A 17,631-nucleotide genomic window follows, 5' to 3' on the forward strand; every position below is an offset into this window, starting at 1 on the left:
AGATTGGATTATTATTATTATTAAAAATAACAGAAAACTGGATAGAGGATGAGCCAATCAGTCTTCACACTGTACACGTGGTCCTCATGCTGAAAATTCCATGTGTACTATGTGCAACTAATTTTAATATAAATGCATTGTTTTGACTTTCATTATAGTTTTTGGTTGTGCAAGTTGTACTTGATCATTACTATTTCACTTAGTTTAAACTTTTTGCTTTGGCAGAAGACAAACGCAAACAACAAGCGCTTCCTGGAGTGTCATTTACATTACATTACATTTCAGGCATTTAGCAGACGTTCTTATCAAGAGTGACAGACAACATACCCAGAGCAGCCTGGGGAGCAGTTGGGGGTAAGGTGCCTTGCTTAAGGACACTTAAGCCATTCTTACTGGTCCAGAGAATGGAACCGGCAACCTTTTGGTCCCAAAGCTGCTTCTCTAAACATTAGGCCATAGCTTCCCCATTTAGAACAAAGAAAAAAGTGCCAAGCATTTTTGTTTTCCTCTCAGAGGATAGAACAGAATTTTTAGCAACGTATTAAGATATTCCCACCTTCACATATAGGGCTTTAGTTTTCTAATACTATAATGTTAGGAAGCTTACTAGTTTAAATCTCACAGTAAACTGAATATAAACCATATAGTTCATTAGTGGTGGTCATGGTGTAAATTATTGTTGGTGGGATGTATGACCCTGTCAAAGTTCACTTGTAAACTGAGTTACATGCCAAAAATTGGTGAAAGTGAACCCTCTTGCGTTTACTCTGTTGGCACTGATATGAACACAGCAATCACAATCGGGTCTGGAAAAATATGGAGTATGAAATAAGGCACCTATTTCCAGTGTAAATGTTTCTACAGATGACCAAAGACACTATAAGCATTCCCTTCTTCTCTGCACTAGCACAGGCTCATTAATGCACAACAGATTTCTTATTTTATGATGCGTTTAATGAACAGAACACAGCAGGACTGCTTTCATTGGAAAACCCCTGAAAAGGTCTGGAATCGCTAAGGAATGAAAAACTTGCATCAACAAGCATCACTCCTTCCTCATTTTCTGACATGCTTAAATTTGTGTTTTGAGTAACCAAATAAATACATGACTTTGATTTCAACTTTGTGGACTAGAACAGGAGAGAGAGAGAGAGAGAGAGAGAGAGACACGTAAAATCAAGATACAGTGATATTGAGTGGTTGCTTATGGTTCCAGACTTCTGGACATCATCATTAGGTCTGTTGCTCATCATGGGATTAACAGGACTTTGAGGTTCTTTGCTCTGAGCCAGTTGACCAGACGGAGAGCCTTTTTCTCATCTCCTGTGTGTTGATGATGATGATGATATCCACTGATCTGGAGCTGTGGTTTCCCTGCCAGGTCAGCCTGCACGTTAAATCCCCACCCCTCCATCTCCCACAGCGATCTCGTGCAACTCTCACTCTCTCCTCAGTCACTTGAAGGTTACCACCTGCTGCGTGTTATTTCACAAGTCGTTTGCTCTTTCCCACTGGCCGCTGAGGTTTCTGCGGAGAAGGAATTTAATTAAACGTCGGTCTGTCATTTGTTTGTTTTCTCTCCACTTTGAGGACATCTTCAAAGGTTCACAATTTAGACTCCGGTCTGAAATCTGTTTCAAATCCCAGCTTACACATCCTAATTTCCCACCTGTCTTGGGATTCTTAAGAGTTCCTGATTTTCATTTCAAGATGAACGTTTTTCTGTTCTTCATTAAAACCAGTTTGGAGTCGGCATCAAAGGTTTTGGTTTTTTTTTTTTAAATGCACCAGATTAGCTATTGCTATGGTCTCCAAGGTAACAGGCCACACACCCCTGACTGCAACCAAGCTGCATATAGTCCTGTGTGTTTTTATTATAGCACAGTGTAGTACATCGGCATATACCTGGGCAAGGTCAAATGCCTAAAATATATATATTTTTTAATAGTCTCCTTCCTGTTTGAATTATATTTTTAGGGTATTTCTGGCATACAGCATGATAACAAGAAGGAACAGACTTCTTGTTGGCAGAGGCATCGACGAAATTAATCGGCGCGTACATATATATTGAAGTGCTTATGGATGGAAACTGCAGACCTGAGCAGCATGTTGTTGATGCATCTCTTGTTGCTCAGTAAGGAGTTCAACCAGTGGACCGATGCACTAGTTCAAGATCAATATCATTGCCCTGAATGGCATGTTGTAGTTTTATTCACTTGCCGTGTGACTGTATGTTGCGTTATGAACCTGAAAGTCTTCCTAAATAACTTTTGTGCTTCAGGAAAAAAAGTGTCTATTCAAATAAAAGGTAAAATAAGGATAGCATTTGATTGCCTCACCAAAACCTTAACCGCTAATCATTTTTAAAAAATCTTTACGTTGGTTTTCTTTCTTTTACAGTGGGAATGCTCCTGGTTCCTCATCCTGTGCTCCTCGTTTCTCCTCCTCCTTGTCTGGTCTTACTTTTGGTGGGAGGCTCACAACGACTACAACGAGTTTAACTGGTAAGACACTAAGGTATTAACCTGTTGCATGCTTCTTCAGTTACAGTGGGTTTACTTAAAAGTGTCAGATCTGCCCGCATGACTGGTGTTTCTGTAATTCTGTCATGTAATCCAGTGAAAACACACCTCCTTTGGCCTGGCCTGCTCAAATATGAGACGTGCTGTAGGTGTAAAGGTCAATTAAAGCAATCCAAGCGTGTAATAAGTAACGATGGTGGTTAGTCTCGGGTTGTGGTGTCTGAGTCACACTGAGTCACATCTCATCTCGCAGGTTGTTATATAACCGATCAGGGGAGTGGAGCGATGGCACTGTCCCTATTCTCGCCACCACGCTTGTGGGATTCTCTTACACTGCATTTTTAATGGTGAGCATTTAACACATGCACTCTCTCTCTCTCTCTCTCTCTCTCTCTCTCTCTCTCTCTCTCTCTCTCTCACTCACACACACTCACTCACACATCCTTTCTCATGTACTAGTTTCACTGTCCGTTATTTATTAGAAACCCTCGTATCCTGAAACTGCAAGTTTAAATACTGATTTTGGCAGGGGGAATACAGTATGATGGTGTAGTACCTGCTCAAGATGATTAATTTAATAAATTATTACACTTGGATTACTTTTTTTCAATGATATTACATCTATCATATATTTTAATGCATTCACAATTTAAAAATATTTTTAATGTAGTTACAAACTGATTGAAAGCAACAGATTTGATTGTAAGGTTCATTCTTGCAGATGATTTCTCATCTCATCTCTAGCCGCTTTATCCTTCTACAGGGTCGCCGGCAAGCTGGAGCCTATCCCAGCTGACTACGGGTGAAAGGCGGGGTACACCCTGGACAAGTCGCCAGGTCATCACAGGGCTGACACATAGACACAGACAACCATTCACACTCACATTCACACCTACGGTCAATTTAGAGTCACCAGTTAACCTAACCTGCATGTCTTTTGGACTGTGGGGGAAACCAGAGCACCCGGAGGAAACCCATGCGGACACGGGGAGAACATGCAAACTCCACACAGAAAGGCCCTCGCCGGCCACGGGGCTCGAACCCGGACTTCTTGCTGTGAGGCGACAGCGCTAACCACTACACCACCGTGCCGCCCGCAGATGATTTTTCAGTTTTAAATAATTTGTGTAGACGTTAAATAAAAGTATCATTGGACTCGGTGTTTTTAATGCAACATTACTGTTTTGTTGTCGGTTTGGTAGCAAACGTATATATCGTGATACATTGTGTGTATTGTATAAATTTCTTTCAGGATTGTGAGATGATATTTTTGTCATGTAATCCACCCCTTATTTATTTATTTATTTATTTCCATGTCTGATCCACTTTCAGATATTAGGCCTTTGTCATATTGCACTGGGGCAGCAACTTAACCTCTACTGGATTCATAAGGTAAACACACGGGACGAGTTTGCTTCCTCACTTTTCCTGCATTCTGCATCACAAGATTTTTCAATGCACGCCACAAAAATGCTCCAGTACCAATGATTGCACTTGTATAGGTTTTAGTACCTGCTCAAGATCAGCACAGAGTTAAACCAGTAGTATAGGTTGGGGCTAGCAGTTGCTGATTCTCTCTGTTCTCTGAGCCTCTTATGTTTACATCATGGATGGCACCACCATGGCAACAGCGCCGTTTTCATGTTCTGATCATATGGAGTGTAACTTCATTGGTTAGTTAGTTTGTTAGCAACATGGTGTTAACATCGGTCTTCAGTATTAGCATTAAATTCAGTATGAGATGATTAGACGACAACAACAACAAACACAGTCCAGGCACTTCTCGCATGTTGAATTGAACAGTCTTTTTGATTTTTCTGTCCCTCTCTTGAGGATGAGAATCCCAATTGACCCAATATGGTTTACTTTTTCTCCACTTTTTGAATGTGGTGAAATACTTGACATATCGCTGCCTGGTGATGGCGACCAGATCATTTTTATGAATGAGCGTTACTACAGAAGCTTTTTTTTTTTGGTAATAAATATTAGCATACAGATGTTTGCCATTGTTCTCTATGAGCAGATTGGCGTGCTGGCTGTCCTGCTCACGACCGTCGCCGGCGTGGTGTCCATCGATGACGTATGGAGGGGCGAATGGGACATCATCCTCATCTCGCTTCAGGTCAGAACACATTCATTCACTCACTCAGTAATGCACCAGGTTGGAGATTTCATGCTCCATGATGTTCCAAAAACAAGTCTATAGCACAACTTGAGTCTCCTTATTGTACTAGTACTACTACATGACATTTCAACATGGCTTCAGTGCCTGACTTGGTTCCAGTGTTCCATGTGGTTGGGTTTTATGTTTGCATGCAGTCGACTGGACCCTTCCTGCACCTTGGGGCTGTGGCTGCCATGACGGCGTTGGGGTGGATTGTCGCTGGCCAGGTGGTGCGTGGAGAAAGAACGAGTGAGTGTGCAAATGCTGTGGATTGTGCAAATGAACACTGCTATGACGCACACATACACTCATGCTGCGCCTGATAGACTCATATGCCCAATCCACCTGAATAATATATACTGTATATATGTGTGTGTGTGTGTGTGTGTGTATGTAGGATTTCAGGTGCTGCTATTCCTGCTGTATGTGTGTGTTCTCCTGGCTCTCTATCTGATTCCTCTCACCATTTCCTCCCCCTGCATCATGGACCGATCGAAATTGAAGATGCGGCCCGCCATCATCGGCCGCCGAGGAGCTCCAATGGTGATTAAACGCAGATTTATTTATTTATTTTTATCATCACTTATAATGGTTGGCATATCAGGTGAAAATTCAGTCCAAATTGCGTGAAACTGCTCTCATTGAATTCAGAATTGAATGCAGGACAGCATGCTTTTTACAGAATTAAAATATGTTTATCCGTTCTTGAGATATTACAAGTCAAAGATTGAAAAAACATCTTAATTTTTAGAAAGTTGTCGTAATATTCTGTATGAGGATCACATGGTCCAAAATGGGCCTCATCAACCAGTGAGATCAAATGTGTTTTTTTTTTTTTTTTTTCTTAATAACTTTATTTTTCAAGATACTTGCATGGAAATTGGCAGCACATAAATAGTTGTATACTGAATACAAAGTTTGAAAAATTAGTAAAAACCAATTCTGCAAAATTGTATTTAAATAGTATTAATTATGCTGATTGGGTAAAAACGTTAAATCGGTACACTCAATAAAAAAGTAATAAAAGGTCATTTCTAATACCCTCTTTGTGCTCTGTAGGCCTTTGTGTTTGTCAAAAGTAGGGCCTACTAGTGTATTATATTAAAGAATATAAATGATAATATTCACAGCTTTCACAGCAAACCTCGAAAAAACTGTGTGAGTCACATCCAATAAACAATTCACATTAACTGAACTGAAATTGACACTCGTGTTTCTGACTTCCGGTTTTTAAAAATCTCATTCCGACCACTAAGATCTCAATTTTTCATCAAAACAACTCCAGTTATATTCTAAAATAGTTACTTATTTACTTGAATCAGTTTGATTTGAAAAAATAAGTAGGTAAAGCTATGAAAACTCACTTCAAAATCTCTCATGAATCATAACATCAAAACTAGCAGACGGAAATTTTTTGCTGAATTCTTCATCAGAAACCGTGAGAGCGAGAGAACATCTCTATAAAAGTGATCTGATTGATATTCACAAGTAATCCAGTCGGAAACCGATCAGAAGAGAGAGCGCCTGAGCGCTTTCCCGTGACTCAAAAAGCACCAGCAGTTTCCCGACGTCACGGAGCAGAGTTTTTACTCTGTTGTACCGAATTCAACCTGCCGTTACTCCCAAAGTACTGAACAGATCTTAATAAGATATACATTTCTTTGGAAAACAGAAATTATAAGGTTTTTAATAATAGTATTCATGATAGAAAATATTCAAGAGTTAAGCAATGACGGATTTGGAAACTTGGATGAGCATCTGCATGGACAGTTTTCACAGCATGGCCAGCGAGCGTCTGACATGCCGACTGATGGTTGTACTCGCACGCAGATGTATGTCAAGCTTCCTATAAATAAGCCCATCTCCATTGTACCTTTTTGTTACTTTTTTATTCTTTTTTTTTCTTCCCATAAAGCCCTTGTTTGTTTTGTGCAGAAAGGAAGCCCTGCTGAGATTAGTGCCTCCTTTTCATAGGAGCCCTGCATGTTAGCAGCAAGTGAGAAAAAAATGAATAAATAAAGGCGTAATATTAAATAGAGCATATAAATCAAAACGGGCATCTTGCATTTAAAAAACCTGTCAGCTGCAAAATCAAAACCAATGCCACACACACACACCAGTAAGATTAAATACATAGTGAAATAACTTTTACATTTTAAAAATGGTTTAACGTTTTGAGTTTGTTTAAAATAACAATTATGCATGCACTGGTTTTTAAATTGAATTGAAATTGATTAATATGACAAATTCTGTGACTGAGGCAACCAAATGCATCTCAGTGATGTTTACATAATTTTTTTTTTTTTAAATTTGATGCTGCATTGTCATTTGCTTTATAGCTCGCTCCGGAAAACACCATTATGTCCTTCAGCAAAGCCTTGCAGCAGAGAGTGAGCGGCTTTGAGGCTGACGTCACCATCAGGTACCTGTTGATTCATCTTCCTGACCTTTACATGCAACGTAAAAAGAAAAATAACGTGAATCATAGCGTGAAAAGCCCAGGGCTTGATCTTTCAACTCTGCTGAGATGGAGTGTGATTTACACCTTGCGCGTTTTGGATTGGCTGACTCCACGTGCAGCACCATGGTTACTGATTGTTCCTCCTGCCATTGAAGCGATATTGAGCGGAGTGATATGGCGCTCTCAAGAGGCTCGTTATTGACTCCGCTGATGAAGTGCAGGCACGATAATGATAATCTCTATCACACACTTGGAGCTCTCTGAATCGCTCTCTGGATTAATGAGGGACTGCAATGAGTCAGTCATTTTCCTGTAGCATGACACACGTCCCTAAAAAAAAAAAAATTCTGAACAAGAACTACAGAGTTCCTGGGCAAGTTCCTGGTTTGGGTTCCCATCATTCTGCAGGAAACATGGAAGGCTGAAGCTGCATTGCAGCATCAGAAATATTTTGCTTGGCAGCTCATAACATAAAGCCAGCTTTAGTAGTTGTAAATGCCTGCTAGGAAGCAGGAACTGAAAAGGTTCATGGCACTACATCCTAGTAAAATACCATCTCTTCTGGTGGAAACATACCAGAATGTGCCTCTATGCTCTTCAAAAAGTACCCGTGTTCCTTGTGTAACAGTGTATCTAAGGTTCTAGGGTGAAAACATACTCTGGTTCTTGAAAAGGTTTCTGCAATGAGATGTGACTAAAGCTCCTGAGCTTCTGAGAAAGTACTGAGTGAATGTTTCAGAATTCCTGACGTGTACTTGGGTTTCGGAAAAGTTTCCCACAGTGTAGTATACTTCTTTCGTATTAGGTTTTTTTTTTTCCCATTTGTCAAAAAATTACATACTCTACAACAGGAACTGATACTGATCGGATTCCTGAAAAAGTGTCTGTGTTGGAAGCACCCTTTCTGTTTTTTTTGGTTACAGATCCACTTTTTGGAACGTTATTTTATTGCATCTCTTTAGAGCATTGCACACAAGCAGGTACAGCAGACGAGGTTCTTAAAGTGAGACCACAGTCTCTGGTCCTCACTGTTTAGCTAGGTTTTTCCACTAAAACTACAGACGTGTTTGTTTTTCCTGCTTAGTGCAGATGGAGTGGCCTTTCTGGTGCGTGATCGTACGCTGCGCCGCACCACAGACGTGGCCCGGGTCTTTCCACAGCGGCAACACGAAGATGCCTCGCTCTTCACCTGGCCTGAGATACGCTCTCTAAATGCTGGCCTCTGGTTTCTCAGGGTACACACACACACACACACACACACACACACACACACACACGGAGCTGAAGAATCTGTAGCTAATCTTAGAGTTTGCTTTCTTTATCATGAGGATTTCAACGAGTAATTGTTTTAGAAAATAGCTTATAAACAAGTCAGAGGTGTCTCTTGTCCCTCAGGACGATCCGTACTGGACGACCCAGTACATGTCGATGAAGGATCGAAGCCGAGCAGCCAATCAGACGGTGTGTAGTCTGGTGGAACTGCTGCGTCTGGCAGTGAAGACGAACCGCTCGGTGATGTTCAGCCTGCGAAGGCCTCCGCCTCAACACCCACGACACGAACTCTGGATCAACGATGCCCTAAAGGCTGTGCAGCGCTCAGGCATCCAGTCTGAACAGGTGATGAGTGACCATCATCATCATCATCGTAATAAGAACATTCATTATTGATTACAATGGATGAAAAATTCATTCTTATTTTAAATGATATTAAATTATTATTATTATTGCAAAAAAGGACAATTTGCATGTAAAAATATTGTATTGTATCATTATTGCTATTTTATTTATTATTATATGTGCATTATATTACATATATTACTATATATGCATTATACAGTGGCCATATTTAAATTATTTATTAGTGTTAATATAATCAATAACAAGACTATTACAAAATTAATTTTTAAAATAACATTTATATGTATTGCTCCGGCGGCACGGTGGTGTAGTGGTTAACGCTGTCGCCTCACAGCAAGAAGGTCCTGGGTTCGAGCCCCAGGGCCGGCGAGGGCCTTTCTGTGCGGAGTTTGCATGTTCTCCCGGTGTCCGCGTGGGTTTCCTCCGGGTGCTCCGGTTTCCCCCACAGTCCAAAGACATGCAGGTTAGGTTAACTGGTGACTCTAAATTGACCGTAGGTGTGAATGCGAGTGTGAATGGTTGTCTGTGTCTATGTGTCAGCCCTGTGATGACCTGGCAACTTGTCCAGGGTGAACCCCGCCTTTCGCCCATAGTCAGCTGGGATAGGCTCCAGCTTGCCTGCGACCCTGTAGAAGGATAAAGCGGCTAGAGATAATGAGATGAGATGAGATGTATTGCTCCTGTTTTCTATTCAGGCCATTAATATTGAGAGTACATATCTGAACATAATCTATCATTGAAATAATCTGTCAGAACAAACACTAAAATATAATGAGTAATAAATTAATATGAATTGATGATGATAAAATGATGATAATCCAACTAATCCTTTGCTATTGCTGTAGTATGTAGTAGAGAACACTATTTAATTTTTGATACTGATGGGGATCAAATCCCCTCCCCGATATCCGATCTACCGTTTGTCAGCCCGATACCGGTCCTGTGTATCGGATCGACGCCGGCTCAAGTAGGTATGCTTAATTAGCAAAAACTATTCAGAGCAAATCTGTAGTTGAGAATAACTGCCTTCCATACTTCATTTCTCATAATTAAGTGGAAAAAAAATAATCCTGGAAAAACTATTGGTGCTAATGTTTGTTGTACCGCCATCATGGAAAGGTTTACTGTAAACGCTCAGGCCATTTTCATCCAGCATAATGTGAAGTCACGGTCTGTTTTGTGTTTTTAAACTGGAGGCACCTGCTGTGTAGTGTCAAGCGGAGATAGTGCTAGGGCTTGTTTTGGAAGTGTTGCTGACACACAGGTTTGGAATGCAGGTAATGAGATGTTGGTGTGTCAGGGCTGTCGAACACTGCGAGCCAGTGGTCAGAAGTTTGTGTGTGTGTTTGTGCGTGTAGGTGATGTGGATGACGGACTGGTACAAAAAGAAGGTGCAAGCCGCTGTGCCTCTGCTGCAGCAAGTGGAGGATGGGGCACTTTCTGCAGAGGAGTTTAACGGAAGGGGAATCCATACAGTGAGCTTACACTACAGCCAAGCAACAGAACCAGAAATCAGGTACACACACAGACTCTTACAGAAATTTAACTCTGCATATCAGCTCAAAATATAATGTAAAAAAAGTATATGTGCAATATATTATATATTTATTACACAAGGCTGTAGTTCACTTGAACAGATATAAAGTGTTAAGTGTTCGTGTGACTGAACAAGTAAAAAAGGATTACAGCGATTTTGTCAAATGCAAAATGTCAGGAAAAATAGAGTGCGTGTAAGATTGTAGATGGAAGACTGCAAAAATGTTCCACAGTTTGTTTTCATACAATTTATCCTGAACAAGAACTCCCGAGTTCCTCAGCAAGGTGTATCGCCTTGTTGCAGCACTACCATGTAAACATTATTAAGCTACAATAATAAGCTTTAGCGGTTTGATAATGGTTCCTGCGCCGCAGAAATGTACCAACTCTGATGCAGGAACTATCAAGTTTCACCATCATGGAACAACATCACAGGAAGAAAAATCTAGCTTTTCTTATCTAGCGGAAGTTTCTAAGGTCCCGAAAAACTACCTGGGTTCCTCAAAATGTTCCTTTTGTTCCCATGAGCCTAAAGTTCAAAAGTTCCTGAAAAGGTTCCTTCAGAAGACAACAAATCGAAGATTCCGCATTTTTCAATGGCATAGCAACGAAGTTGTACCATTTGCTACTCATAACCACAAAAAATACTCAGTCCAAAGCTGGATGTTCTCAACATTTTCCGTCACACAAATTATTGAGAATGTTAGAACTCTTGTATGACAAAACGAGAGATAGTAAGAAATCAGAGAGCAAAGCTGCATGTATATGGAAAATGGTTAATAATCCTGGTTAGCAAACTGAGATGAATAAATCTGTCCAGCACAATAGAAGTAAAGCTGCGTTCTCACTTCTTTTGACGATGATGTTCTTTGATCAGCATCCATTTATGGTTGACTGAAAATGATGGTCACCATGGCAACATTTCCATGGTTGCATGCGTCCATCGGTCATATCACCTTTCTGTTTCCACTGATTGTGCAATAAGACAAGGAACATTTCTCTTGTAAATATAACACGCTGGAATAACATCAGCAAGAAACTCTTAAGCTAATAATTTGTTGGATACTCCGTGATGGTCATGATGGTGGCGTTTTGTTAATTATCGAATGACATTTCATTGCACTTGACTGCAGTGTATTGATGTTAACATGACATTACATTGACATTATTAGTGCTGCGTTACATTTTTGCATTGAACTGACATTGAAGTAATCCTGGCATGATGTTGCAGTACGTTAATGATGGCATGACATTAAGTTGCATTACTGATGACATGACGCATCATTGCAGTTCAGTAGTTCTGTCATTACATTAACGCAGTGCATGGCATTACTTTTGACATTACGAGTTGACATTTGCATCACACTGACATTGGCATTAGATTGCATTCCAGTATATTGATCATTCCATGGCATTACATTTCAGCTTTTCAGTTTTCCAAGAAATACAGACGGGATACTTTAATCTCATGGTTCTCACAGTGGGAACCCACAAGGTTTCATAAAGCATACCCAGGAGGTTTATTTCTAAAAATTATTTTGGTACACTTGTCACACTGGTCAAAGTTCAATGACTCAAAACAAGCCGACATTTAATTTAATGACTAAAGCAATCTAATGATGCTCAGTTCTGTGAGAGGAAATCTCCAAGCTCTAATAAACAGATTGAATGAATATTATTGTACACATAAAAAAAAAATTAGCCGAATATTTCAAAAATTTATAAATGGACTGTGTTCCGAACATAAATATGAGGAATTTTTTTTACAGTTAAAAGTTTGAGGCCCTCTTAAAGGTGCACTAGTATTTTTTTTTTTCTTTACTTGTATAAATACTCTGGAAGAAATCTTGAATGTGATTTTTAAAAAAACAAAACAAAAAAATTTAAGCTGTGGCCTTTGCGAAACTTTATGAAGCTGCTGAGTTATATATATTTTAAGCTGTGGCCTTTGCGAAACTTTATGAAGCTGCTGAGTTGTTGGAATCTGAATCTGGATCCAGAATGCTTGTTTGTGTTTGGATAAATCTCCTGTCAGTCATTTTATACACAATATATGGCCACCTAAAATCCTGTGGGTGGAGCTTTGTGAACAAAGTCAGGCAAGAATCATTCAACTGTCAAAATGGTGACGTATCGGAGACCTAATCTTGTAAATTTGTACATCTGTGTGTCCTTGTGCGCAATCAGGCGCTTCAGAGGCAGCAACAGGAGCGTGAGCGTGAACGTGTACCCAGTGAACGAGCTGTGGCTTTACTCGGTGTTGTGGTGCAGCGGCGTTCAGTCCGTCTCATCCGACGCTCCTCACATCCTCCGCAAAGTGCCTCAGCCCATCTGGTTAATGGTGAGCGAAGGATCATTTTCTAATCACTATCACAATATTACTGCCCCTTTGGAATATTGATGCAAATGAGCCATTTCAGCATGACCAATCACAGACGCTCCAGAGAAGTGATTTGTGGCATTGACAATTCAATAAACCATTAACGTCATTTTGTTAATAAATTACAAGACATATGTGATTTGGCTTAATAACCGAGGAGCCTGTATTGCTTGTAATTTTCGGCTTTTATTTCTGTCGTGTCCCCCCACCCCCCCCCCCACCCCCCCACACACACACACACACAATTAGAATGTCTGGAAAGATTTCTACAGTTAGGTCGCCATCTAGTGGACAAATACAACAATAACACCTGCTCTTTCTCTCTCTTTTTCTCCCCCCCCAGAGTCCAGAAGAGTACTTCTTGATATGGATTATGGCTGATCTCATATCCGCAGCAATCATTATAGGAATATTTATATTGCAGAGGTGATATTTCTAAAATGTACACATTTAAATTACCTCTTCACCCCACACACACACACACACACACACACACACACACACTAAGCTGTCTGTATGCTGGCTGCTTCTGAACTAATGCAATTGTTCTCTTCATTCCTTCTGTTTTACGTTTTCTTTTTCTCTCTCATTCTTGTTTGCCTTCTCTGCTGCATGTCTCTTCGCTCCCCTGCTTTCTGCAAATCTCTCAGCTATCACTTCTTCAGGTAAAACAGCAGCTGGAAGGCTTTGCTTTTTAACCTGTAGCTTCTTTCTTTTCTGTTGGTCATCCCACAGTACACTTTTTGTTTTTTCTCCTCTTTTGGTGCTATATTTGTGTTGCTGCCTGTTGTAAAATGCATTCTCTGTCCTGAAGTGCTTTTGATTATTTATTAACCTTTGGTTATTTATGCTTTTGAAAGAACACAACCAACACAAATTGGTTAAGAGTGAGCAAAGTTTACAGTCATACTAGTAAGTGAGAGTGACAATGTATATAACCTTAAGACATCATTCTGAATATTTATTAATAATAATAATAATAATAATAATAATAATTTAATGCCAAACCTGTAATATTTGACATTCCTCGTTTAAGAAAACAAGTGTATTTTGCTAAAATGACAGACAAACTTTAAAAACAATTTTATTCTTAATTAGCATCTTCAGCTATGAATAAATGCATGTATGTATGCACTATTTTAGTATTTTATTGATTACACATTTAATTAAATCCAAAATTAAACCAGGAAGCAGCACTTGCTTTTTTGACACATTTTTTTTTAGATTATTTCTTACTTTTAAAGCTACACCTTGATTTGCATTATCTACAAAAGATATATAATGTAAATAGTTGTCAGAGCTATATGTAGTACAAATAAAATGTCAAAAAGATCATCATTTGAAACATTAAATAAAGGACATGGCTGAGACAGAGCACCGGGATGCGATAATAAGTGCCATGTTGAAACCAAGGACTGCATGCTTTGCAGGTGGAGGATGAGCGGGATGCGCAGCTACAACCCGGAGCAGATCATGCTCAGCGCCGTGGTGCGCAGACCCAGCCGCGATGTCAACATCATGAAGGAGAAGCTCATCTTCTCAGGTGAGAAACACCAATACGCACGGGCTGTGTTTGCTGTGTGCATTAGCAAAAGAAGGCAGTGAAGATGGTGATGAGTTTTGGGTCAGGGGACAAACTAGTATCAAACAAACAAAAAAATAGGCGTTTACCTGCCTGCAGTAGTTCAGTGAAACAAAAAGAAATCTACCTGTTTTTCTGATCTGTGTGTCTTCCTTAAATTCTCGCAATCCAGTAATATACTGGATCTTACGATGCTAACACCACCATGCTTTCTCCCATGTTAATACTAATATAACTTTCTTGTAGAAATAAACAATGGGGTCAGTAGCACAGACGAGCTGCCTCTCTACAAGGACCACGGATATGAAGGATACACACGCAACACCATTTCCCGCTGAGCCAGATGTTTGCAGAGCCGGTGTCCTCATTTCACTTAAATGTTTTGCCTGGACTCTGGGAAAGGGGGTCTTTTTCTTTTGGACCGAAGTGTTCTGCCACTGCCGACGAAGGGCATCTGTGCATGCAAGTGTTACTCATGGGGCTCTGAATTGCACAGCTCTGTGTGATTGGATTTGTATTGTTTATTTATATAAAGGACCTTCACTCTGATGCCTTATGCTCTGTATTAAAGTGTATATAAGATGACATGTTGCTGCAGCAATAGTGTGTATAGTTTCATGTCATGGAATGTACCATCTACGGAACAAATGACCATACTGCAAGTGGCTTATTATGATTGCTGTCTGCAAATCAGTCAAATCTATGATTACCTTTGGAGGAAGAAAGAGGATTGTTTGTATTCTGAAGTAGGTCTGTGCCGTGGGTAGGTATATTTTATCCTCACTGTAGTATTTTGTTCCGTCTGCACTGCAGTGGTTGAAGTACTGTGGCTCTCAGAGTTTGAAATGAAATGCCTCTATGATGTGCAGATTTGAATGTATTTAATTTGTAGAAATTGAATATAAAAAAAAAGAGCCACTGGAGAAAACAAATAAAGGTGAACTGAGGTTTCATGTACACTTTCAATGCTCTCTTTAGATGAATACGATGTCTGATCAGAAGCTCTGATTAGAGCATGATGAGCAGGAGGTTCACTGAAACAGACATGAGAATGAATTCATCCTCCTACGGAGCTCATTTGACATGTTCAGTTGCACATTCTTCTTTGTATTTAAAAATGGGATTTGACTGTAGTAATCATGTTTTGTTCAGAATTGTGGGTCATTGCTTTTCAGATCTTCTGAACAAATAAATAATTACTCCACCTCACAGGTCTTTCATGGTGTCATTTGCCGATTTACAAAATGGAGCATGATTATGACACCCTTTAAAGGGGCAGTATGTAAATTTTGGGGATTTTGTATTGTAGAGATCTTTCTGGTACAAGTATGTTGTTGCATGCAAAATGGAAGAATATGTATGATGTCATGTATATGCTGAGCAGATGCACAAAAAGCTGCTAAAGTTCAAAATCTAAACCATATCAAGGCTTTCCCCAAGGAAAAAAAAAATCCGAGCAGCGCTACTGATGTGGAGCCCAGCCCATAAGGGCTGACCCAGCCTGGAGGGCCCTAAAGGCTACTAGGGGGCCTGGGGTCATGCTCCCCTGGAAAATTTTGAAATTGGAGAGTTCAAATAGTGTATTCTGGTGGCATCTAGGGCTGATTTAGGCACAATTCAACATTTTATTAAATTTGCTGGGGTGGCACAGTGGTGTAGTGGTTAGCGCTGTCGCCTCACAGCAAGAAGGTCCGGGTTCGAGCCCCGTGGCCGGCGAGGGCCTTTCTGTGCGGAGTTTGCATGTTCTCCCCGTGTCCGCGTGGGTTTCCTCCGGGTGCTCCGGTTTCCCCCACAGTCCAAAGACATGCAGGTTAGGCTAACTGGTGACTCTAAATTGACCGTAGGTGTGAATGTGAGTGAGAATGGTTGTCTGTGTCTATGTGTCAGCCCTGTGATGACCTGGCGACTTGTCCAGGGTGTACCCCGCCTTTCGCCCGTAGTCAGCTGGGATAGGCTCCAGCTTGCCTGCGACCCTGTAGAACAGGATAAAGCGGCTACAGGAGATGAGATGAGAGATTAAATTTGCTGTTTTTTACCTTGTCAAATATGCAAGGGGCAAAATTTAAAGGGCAAAATTAGATTGGAAATGAAAACACCTCATAGCACGCCTCTTTATTTTCCAATTCCAGGATGCCTGGAACAGAATTGAGGTCAAGCCATGCAACAATGCCATCTCCTGACCAGCACCTAGAACGTGGTTTAATGTATGGCTGCGAATGGCCGTCAGTGCACGTAGCGAAACCCTTTTTCACTTCTGGGTTGAGTACCAGGATAGTCTTGACCTATATATTACAATATCTTCCTGTTTCTATAGTTATTACTCATTTTTAGAGAGGAATAGGAGATATTTATGTGCAGAAAATACTCTGCATTGTTCAATTTATGTTTTTTTTTGGTATGCAAGTGACAGCGCGGCGCTGACGTCGCACAGTGCGGCGGAGTGCCACATATACACGCTTTGGGGAAAGCCCTGTATATATACATCCTCCCTTCAGTGTTCTCTCTTAAAGACATGCCTCCAAAAACTGCTTCGCTAGAATGCCTCAATGCTAGCGCAAGGCCTAACGGCCATTGTGATGGACATGAGTAACACAGTTAAGCAAGCGGTTTGGCTTCTTTGTCCTGATTGGTCACATGTTGGTAGTCCACATTTTAAAACCAAATTGTTTACAGATCCTTAAATACCACAGAGTTTTTCTTTTGAGCAGGTATTTTATCACAAGCTTCCAGAATGTGAGCGGAATGTCACCAAGTATTACAAAAATGTCTTGATTTTAATATCACTGACTGCACCTTTTAATCTGGTGGTTGTGAGTGGCAGGAGTATATCTTCAAATAGTATTCACATGTGAAACGCCATACTGTGGGGGCAAAAGATGCATCAAATTCATCCTGAATGTTTTAGGTATTTGGGATAACTTTTTCACTTGCACGAGAAGAGTATATTGTAGAGGATTGATTTATTTATTTAACTGATTCAATCATGCTGTCATGTTTAACACCAAAAAAGTTCCATACTGCTGCTTTAAACACTGCAAAGGATGTGTTTCCTTTATGAAAGTGGTTATAAAGGAAGTCCACCTATAAATAAAGCAACAAATGTAGAATATATTGCAGGCTTATTTAATATTACTTCCATATAGCGTGCACGTGCGCGCGCACACCCTTTAATGTGGAATGAAGTAATTGATATTGAGATTAAAGCTGCAGTATGTACGTTTGTTGAAAATGAAAATAGCAGCATGATCGAGCCATTCCACAAAAAAGAACATTATTTAAAACACCCCCCCCCCCCAAAAAAAAAAAACAAAAAAACAAACAAACAGAAATTAAAACATGGTGCGTTGA

General features: G+C 40.2%; 1 protein-coding gene across 2 annotated transcripts in view; it reads left to right on the forward strand.

Annotated features, from left to right (window-relative positions):
- Nucleotides 1-15,492, forward strand: part of gdpd5a (glycerophosphodiester phosphodiesterase domain containing 5a) — a 47,371-nt gene extending 31,879 nt beyond the window's left edge. For both annotated transcript variants that reach the window (XM_060908349.1, XM_060908348.1), the window contains exons 3-16: nt 2,401-2,504; nt 2,776-2,869; nt 3,855-3,914; nt 4,546-4,644; nt 4,842-4,935; nt 5,084-5,229; nt 7,026-7,108; nt 8,232-8,382; nt 8,543-8,764; nt 10,144-10,301; nt 12,509-12,662; nt 13,045-13,127; nt 14,132-14,244; nt 14,530-15,492. In XM_060908349.1, the coding sequence (XP_060764332.1) occupies nt 2,401-2,504; nt 2,776-2,869; nt 3,855-3,914; nt 4,546-4,644; nt 4,842-4,935; nt 5,084-5,229; nt 7,026-7,108; nt 8,232-8,382; nt 8,543-8,764; nt 10,144-10,301; nt 12,509-12,662; nt 13,045-13,127; nt 14,132-14,244; nt 14,530-14,621 (1,653 nt within the window). In that variant the 3' untranslated portion in view covers nt 14,622-15,492. The remainder of the gene's footprint in view (nt 1-2,400; nt 2,505-2,775; nt 2,870-3,854; nt 3,915-4,545; nt 4,645-4,841; nt 4,936-5,083; nt 5,230-7,025; nt 7,109-8,231; nt 8,383-8,542; nt 8,765-10,143; nt 10,302-12,508; nt 12,663-13,044; nt 13,128-14,131; nt 14,245-14,529) is intronic.
- Nucleotides 15,493-17,631: the final 2,139 nt, after the last annotated feature.

Source organism: Neoarius graeffei, chromosome 25, assembly GCF_027579695.1.
Source record: "Neoarius graeffei isolate fNeoGra1 chromosome 25, fNeoGra1.pri, whole genome shotgun sequence".
NCBI lineage: Eukaryota > Metazoa > Chordata > Actinopteri > Siluriformes > Ariidae > Neoarius > Neoarius graeffei.